The 8,180-nt window shown below is 47.5% G+C and overlaps 1 protein-coding gene across 1 annotated transcript in view; it reads right to left on the reverse strand.

Moving 5' to 3' along the window:
• LOC119419434 (ribosomal RNA processing protein 1 homolog A) overlaps positions 1 to 7,800 on the reverse strand; it is a gene marked incomplete in the record, with an annotated part of 99,633 nt that extends 91,833 nt beyond the window's left edge. The window contains 1 exon segment of the mRNA XM_037686738.1: positions 7,630 to 7,800. Within this exon segment, the coding sequence (XP_037542666.1) occupies positions 7,630 to 7,756 (127 nt within the window).
• Positions 7,801 to 8,180: the final 380 nt, after the last annotated feature.

Here is an 8,180-nt window from a genome sequence, read left to right on the forward strand (position 1 = left end):
GGCCGCTTGTATCCGAGATCTCATTCTTTCGGTCACAACCCAAAGCTCGTGACCATAGATGAGGGTAGGAACGTAGATCGATCGGTAAATTGAGAGCTTCGCATTTTGACTCAGCTCTCTCTTCACCACGACAGACCTGTACAGCGCCAGCTTCACTGCAGACGCTGCACCTATCCGCCTATTGATCTCACGCTCCATTTTTCCCTCATTCGTGAACAAGACCCCAAGATACTTGAACAACCCCACTTGGGGTAGGACCTCCTCCCTGACCCGGAGAGGGCACTCTACCTTTTTCTGGCTCAAGACCATGGCCTCGGATTTGGAGGAACTGCTCTTCATCCCGGCCGCATCACATTCGGCTGCGAACCGCTCCAGCGAAAGCTGTAGATCACGATCTGATGAAGCCAATAAGACCACATCATCTGCAAAAAGCAGAGACGCAATCCTAAGGCCACCAAAACGGATCCCCTCAACACCTTGACTGCGCCTAGAAATTCTGTCCATAAAAGTTATGAACAGAATCGTGAGAAAGGGAAACCAGATGAGGAGTCCAACTCTCACCGGGAACAAGCCCAACTTACTGCCGGCGATGCGGACCAGGCTCTGACACCGGTCATACAGGGACCTAACAGCCCGTATCAAAGGGCCCAGTACCCCATACTCCCAGAGTATCCCCTACAGGGTTCTCTACAGGGTTCCCCACAGGGTTTCCCGAGGGACGCGGTCGAACGCCTTCTCCAAGTCCACAAAGCACATGTAGACCGGTTGGGCAAACTCCCACGCACCCTCTAGGACCTTGCTGAGAGTGTAGAGCTGGTCCAGTGTTCCACGGCCAGGACGAAAACCACACTGCTCCTCCTGAATCCGAGGTTCAACTGTCTGACGGACCCTCCTCTCCAGAACCCCCGAAAAGACCTTACTAGGGAGGCTTAAGAGCGTGATTCCCCTGTAGTTGGAACACACTCTATGGCCACCCTTTTTGAATAGAGGGACCACCACCCCGGTCTGCCAATCCAGGGAAACTTCCCCCGATGTCCATGCAATATTGTAGTCGCGTAAGCCAACACAACCCTACAACATCCAGAGCCTTAAGGAACTCCGGGCAAATCTCATCCACCCCTGGGGCCCTGCCACCGAGGAGCTTTTTAACTACCTCGGTGACCTCAGCACCAGAGATTGGAGGGCCCGACCCAGAGTCCCCAGGCTCCGCTTCCTCAGTGGAAGACGTGCCGGTGGGATTGAGATCTTTAAAGTATTCTGCCCACCGACCCACAACATCCCGAGTTGAGGTCAGCAGCACACCACTCCCACTATAAACAGTGTTGGTGGCGTACTGCTTTCCCACCCTGAGACACCGGATGATGGACCAGAATCACCTCAAAGCCATGCGGAAGTCATGTCATTCTCCATGGCCTCTCCGAATTCCTCCCATGCCCGAGATTTAGTCTCAGCGACCACCCGAGCCCCATGTCGCTTGGACTGCCTGTATCCATCAGCTGCTTCCGGGGTCCCACAGGCCAAAAAGGCCCGATAGGACTCCTCCTTCAGCCTGACAGCATCCCTCACCGACGGTGTCCACCATCGGGTTCGAGGGTTGCCGCCGCGACAGGCACCGACAACCTTGCGGCCGCAGCTCCGGTAGGCCACCTCGACAATAGAGGCACGGAACATGGTCCACTCAGACTCAATGTCCCCCACCTCCCTCGGAACATGTTCGAAGTTCTCCCGGAGGTGGGAGTTAAACCTCCGTCTCACAGGAGACTCTGCCAGACGTTCCCAGCAAACCCTCACAATACGTTTGGGTCTGCCAGGTCTGACCAGCATCCTCCCCCACCATCAGAGCCAACTCACCACTAGGTAGTGATCAGTGGACAGCTCTGCTCCTCTCTTCACCCGAGTGTCCAAGACATGTGGCCGATGATCAGATGAGTTGATGACAAAGTCGATCATCGAACTGCGGCCTAGGGTGTCCTAGTGCCAAGAGCACATATGGACACCCTTATGCTTGAACAAGGTGTTCGTTATTGACAATCCATGACGAGCACAGAAGTCCAACAACAGAACACCACTCGGGTTCAGATCGGGGGGCCGAGCTAGAGTTTGATTAAATCGGACTAAACCGGGCTGGTGTGAATGCACCCTTAGTCCGCCTCTAAAAAGTCCACCTCCACTCCACTGATTATTCTAAATTAGAAGCACTTGTTTGAGGTCGGTAACTGCATAAAGACACCTGTCCACCCCACACAATCAGTAAGACTCCAACTACTAACATGGCTAAGACCAAAGAGCTGTCCAAAGACACCAGAGACTAAATTGTAGACCTCCACAAGGCTGGAAAGGGCTACGGGGCAATTGCCAAGCAGCTTGGTGAAAAAAAGATCAAGTGTTGGAGCAATTATTAGAAACTGGAAGAAGCGTCAATCTCCCTCGGACTGGGGCTCCATGCAAGATCTCACCTTGTGGCGTAAAAAAAAAAATTCTAGAATTGCGCAGCTCAAGGTGGCTGCATGTTGGAGCAGCTCTGTTACTTTCATTCTGAGATTTTGCTTTTGGAAACTTTAATTCCTGTTTTTCTGGATGTAAATCACATTTTTTTGGATGATTGTTTCCTCTGGTATCAGATGCTGTTCAGCTGGAAGGATTTTTACTGAAACTTTTTTTAGTTTTGGACATTTGTTATGATGCGTAACCATGGCAACAAGGCAGTTTTCTACAACCAACAGCAGCTGATTAACATCTCAAAAGCTCAAATAATATCTCAACTACAGTCCCAAATCTCAAATGAGTTGAAAAGGATGTTCTGTGGACACATTTTCATCTACCTGCCAGCTGTGCTCGAGTGCCTGATCTCTGAGATCCTGGAACTAGCAGGAAACACGGCTCATGACAGTGGAAGGACAGGATCGTCCCTCGGTACAAACAGCTGGCTGTCCGCAGTGACGAGGAACTCGGCAGACTGCTGGGAGGAGTGGCCATCACTCTGGGAGGAGTTCTGCCCGGCATTCGGGCGGTCCTACAGTCCGGGGGAACCGAGAGGCCAGCCGAGTCTGGGTGGACGGATCGGACGGCATCTGCAGCCAGCCAGATCCACTGTGGGATGGACCTTTACAAGAGATCCTTCCTGTCTACAGCCATCAGTATCTATAACATCTCTTAATGAAATGAGGATAACGAGTTACAACAACAAATAATTTCCCTCCGGGATTAATAAAGTATTTTTGAATTGAATTGTATCAATGATCCTAAGAAAGGTGAGGAATCAGCCCAGAACTACATGGGAGGAACTGGTCAATGACCTGAAGAGACCTGGCACCACTGTTTCCATGGTTATTGTGGGTAATACACTAAGACACCATAGTTTAAAATCATGCATGGCACGGAAGGTTCCCCTGCTTAAATCAGCACACGTCCAGGCCCGTCTTAAGTTTGCCCATGACCATGTGGATGATCCAGAGGAGTCATGGGAGAAAGTTCTGTGGGCAGATGAGACCAAAATAGAAATTTTTGGTCTTAATTCCACTCGCCGTGTTTGGAGGACGAAGAATGATGAGTACCATCCCAAAACACCATCCCTACTGTGAAGCATGGGGGTGGAAGCATCATGCTTTGAGGGCGTTTCTCTGCAAATTGGACAGGACGACTGCACTGTATTAAGGAGAGGATGACCAGGGCCATGTATTGAGAGATCTTGGGGAACAACCTCCTTCCTCCTCCTGCATCGGAAATGTGACTATGGTCAAAAACAGCCATATGTCCCACCGCGCTCTCTGAGGTCAGCAGACCAGATGCTTCTCTCAGTTCCAGAAACCCGTCGTAAGCTCAGAGGTGACAGGGCTTTCTCTGTTGCAGGTCCACGACTGTGGAATGAGTTGCCACTGAGTGTCCGGCAGGCTCCCACACTCTCAGTCTTTAAGTCTCGCTTGAAGACCCACTTCTATTCGCTTGCCTTTAACACGGTGTGATTTGTTTTGGTCCGGTCTGTTCTCTACTCTGTTGGCCATTTTAGTTAGCTTGTGCTGCTATTTGTACCTGTATTTCTATTTTATGTTTTCCTGTCTGCTGTGCATGTTTGGTTCTTTTGTACAGCACTTTGGTTGGCCTTGTTGCTGTTTTAAGTGCTATATAAATAAATTGGTATGGTATGGTATGGTAAAAACATTCGTGTTTACCCCAACCAGAAACCATGGATGACCAGCCAGGTTCGCACACTCCTCAGAGCCCGCGACGCTGCCTTCAGGTCAGGTGACAGAGCTCTGTACCGAGCTGCTCGAGCCAACCTGAATAAGGGAATAAAAACAGCAAAGGCTGACCATAAAAGGAATATAGAGTCCCATCTGTCCAGCAACAACTCAAGGGAGGTGTGGAAGGGCATAAAAAACATCACTAACTATAGAGGCTGTGAGGTGACAACAGGAGACCTGAGTGATCACTAGCAGAGGAGCTAAACTGCTTCTTTGCACGCTTTGACGCACCACAGCAGCACCCATCTGATCCTGCCCTGCTCCCACACCTTCACCAGAATTTTCAATCTCTCCCTGGCCCAGGCTGTCATCCCTCTCTGCTTAAAATCTGCAACCATCATCCCAGTCCCGAAAACGCCTACCATCACCAGCCTGAATGATTACCGACCGGTGGCTCTCACCCCGGTAATTATGAAGTGCTTCGAGAGACTGGTTCTCCAGCACATCATGGACTATCTCCCTCCGAACTTTGACCCCTACCAGTTTGCATATTGCACCAACAGGTCCACAGAGTATGCTATTGCAGTAGCTCTCCACACCGCGCTGAGCCACCTAGAACAACAGCACAGCTACGTTCGAATGCTCTTTGTGGATTACAGCTCGGCCTTTAACACAATCATTCCGGACATTCTTATAAATACATTGGACAATCTCGGCCTCCCCCCACTCACATGTGCCTGGATAAAAGACTTCCTAACCAATCGGCCCCAATCTGTAAGACTTGGTCCCCACCTCTCCTCCACTCATACGCTGAGCACTGGCTCCCCACAGGGCTGTGTGCTGAGCCCCCTGCTGTACTGTCTCTACACCCATGACTGCAGCCCGGCCCACAACAACAACCTCATCGTCAAGTTTGCTGATGACACCACAGTGGTCGGACTAATCTCAAGGGGAGATGAGACTTTTTACAGACAGGAGGTCCTGGAGCTAGCAATCTGGTGCTCAGAGAAAAATCTGGCTCTGAATATCAAAAAAACCAAGGAGGTAATTATTGATTTCAGGAAGCACAGCACCAACCTAGCCCCCCTTTACATCAACGGCGAGTGCGTGGAGAGGGTTCACACTTTCAGATTTCTTGGTGTCCATATCTCTGCTGACCTAAACTGGAAAGAGAACACCACAGCGGTCATCAAGAAGGCTCAGCAGAGACTACACTTCTTAAGAGTCCTTAAGAAGCACAACTTAAACACAAAACTGCTGCTGACCTTCTACCGCTCGTCCATCGAGAGCCTGCTGACATACTGTATCTCAGTATGGTACGGCAGCTGCACCCTGGCTGACAGGGAGAGGCTTCAGAGAGTAGTCAAGACAGCACAAAAGATAATTGGCTGCCCTTTCCCCTCCCTGATGGACATTTACACATCACGCTGCCTCAACAGAGCAGAAAGCATAATCAAGGACTGTTCACACCCGGGTTTTGAACTGTTTGACTTGTTACCTTCAGGGAAACGCTACAGGTGCATCAGAACAAGAACAAACAGATTCAAGAACAGTTTTTTCCTGAAAGCCATCACCACACTGAACTCACACATGCACTGATTTAATCATCTAACCTCCCAAACACTTGGACTTCTAATGTGCAATACTACTGACATTTCATACCCTCAGTCACCTTAACTACCTCACTAATATCCATAATGTGCAATACAATTGTGTAATACTTGTATTTTTTATTTATTTCATTATTATATCTATATTGCGTTACATTTTTTATATTTTTAGTGTGTGTTTTCTTAAGGCGTGTTTTTGCACTGGAAAAAGGAGTGGCTCTTAATTTCATTGTACTGCGTATAATGACAATAAAGGCATTCTGATTCTGATTCCCTCAGAGCATTGAAGATGGGTCGTGGCTGGGTCTTCCAACATGACAATGACCTGAAGCACACAGCCAGGAGAACCAAAGAGTGGCTCCGTAAGAAGCATATCACGGTTCTGGAGTGGCCTAGCCAGTCTCCAGACCTAAACCCTATAGAAAATCTTTGGAGGGAGCTCAAACTCCGTGTTTCTCAGCGACAGTCCAGAAACCTGATCTAGAGAAGATCTGTGTGGCGGAATGGGCCAAAATCCTGCTGCAGTGTGCACGCCTGGTGAAAAACTACAGGAAACCTTTGACCTCTGTAACTGGAAACAAAGGCTACTGTACCAAATATTAACATTGATTTTCATAGGTGTTCAAATACTTATTTGCAACACTAACACACAAATAAATTATTAAAAAGTAATGCATTGTTATTTCCGGATTTATTTATTTTTTTTAGATTATGTCTCTCACAGTGAACATGCACCTAAGATGAAAATTTCAGATCCCTCCATGATTTCTAAATGGGAGAACTTGCTAAATCACAGTGTGTTCAAATACTTGTTTTCCTCACTGTACATGCATTACCTACTGTATTGGTTTTAAAAATGTTATATTTATATGTTTTGTTATTTGTATTCATTTTCATGATGGTGGGAGATTTTACTTATCCATATAACATTTTATTGAATCTTACAAATATTACTTATAAAGTATATGAACGTTAATCTTCTTACCTTGTCAAAAGTGTTCACTGCAAATCCACGAATATACCGAGTGCTGTCAGTCCTTAAGGTTGATGGCTGCCATCCATCCTGTCTTCGGTCCTCATCAAAAGGAATGTGATAAAACAACAAGTTTGGTTTCTTTCCTTGTCTGTTTGAGCAGCCCGCACAGCCCTATGACCATTTTATAGACAAATCCACAGAATAACAAGGATATTAAACAACCAACTGGTGAGTTTTGACTAGTTACACAGGACTGGAGGCGGTTTGTTTACGTCATCATGGCAGCGGGGATGTTTTCCAAAGAGAGTGACGTCACGTGCAAAGGGTCAATATCCTTTCTCGAACTTATCCATTATCCATTTTGCACATGTACAAACTATTTCAGACTGCTTTCGGCACCGATCTGTGTTTTTGCACCGTGTTGTTCCTGCTGCTGTGACAACCTAATGTCCTCACTGAAGATTAATTAACATTTTATTTTAACCAGGAAAATCCCACTTAGATCACAGATCTCTTTTACAAGGGAGGCCTGGGGGCAGCCTGACATGCACGTTTTTGATCTGTGGGAGGAAACAGGAGTACCCGGATAAAACCCACGTAAGCACGAAAGACCCCAGGTCCAACCGGGGATTGAACCCAGGACCTTCTTGCTGTGAGGCAACAGTGCTAAGCACTGAGCCGTCGCGCTGCCAATAATAAAGTTGTCTGTCTGTCTGTCTGTCTGTCTATCTATCTATCTATCTATCTAATCTCTGTCGCCAGCTCGGATTCTCTTCCCATCCTTGTTCACCTCGTTGGTGTTCTGGGTGTTAAAACCACCCTCCGTCAGTGAGTTAGCTTAGCAGGCTAACGGTGAGGTTACCTGACGCTTTCAGAGAGCGGACACTGATGTATTTCCTCAGTTTCTTGATGGTTCTGGTCCGGACGGTCTTCTCGTTGGAAGCTAGTCTCTGTGCCAGAAAAGCCTCTGGTTCCAGAACAGACGCCATGCTCGCTGGGTTTCACGTGGACACGAACTTCTCCCTCCGAAACTTTGTATTACGTTTACACGTGCGTCGCACGTTGATGACGTATATCTTCTTCTTGTGTTTTTTTTGTGTGGTCGTTAAAACTGTTGAGAGCATTTCCGCCACCCACTGGTACCATTTTATTTATAGAGCACTTAAAACAGCTACGAGGCCAACCAAAATGCTGTACAGACAGAACAATAGACAACACACGAAGCAATAGACAAAATGAAGTAAATAAAAAATATGGACATAAAAACTATGCAGATAATAAATATGATGACAAACCAGTGCGGAGCGTACAGGTTCAAAACACAGATCCTCTGGTGTTGAAAGCTACTGAATAGTATCCAACATTTTTCAGTCAGGTCATCTGGACAGTTTCTTTTTTTGTGCTGAAACGTTT

This window comes from Nematolebias whitei, chromosome 13 (genome assembly GCF_014905685.2).
Source record: "Nematolebias whitei isolate Nwh7 chromosome 13, NemWhi1, whole genome shotgun sequence".
Classification (NCBI taxonomy): domain Eukaryota; kingdom Metazoa; phylum Chordata; class Actinopteri; order Cyprinodontiformes; family Rivulidae; genus Nematolebias; species Nematolebias whitei.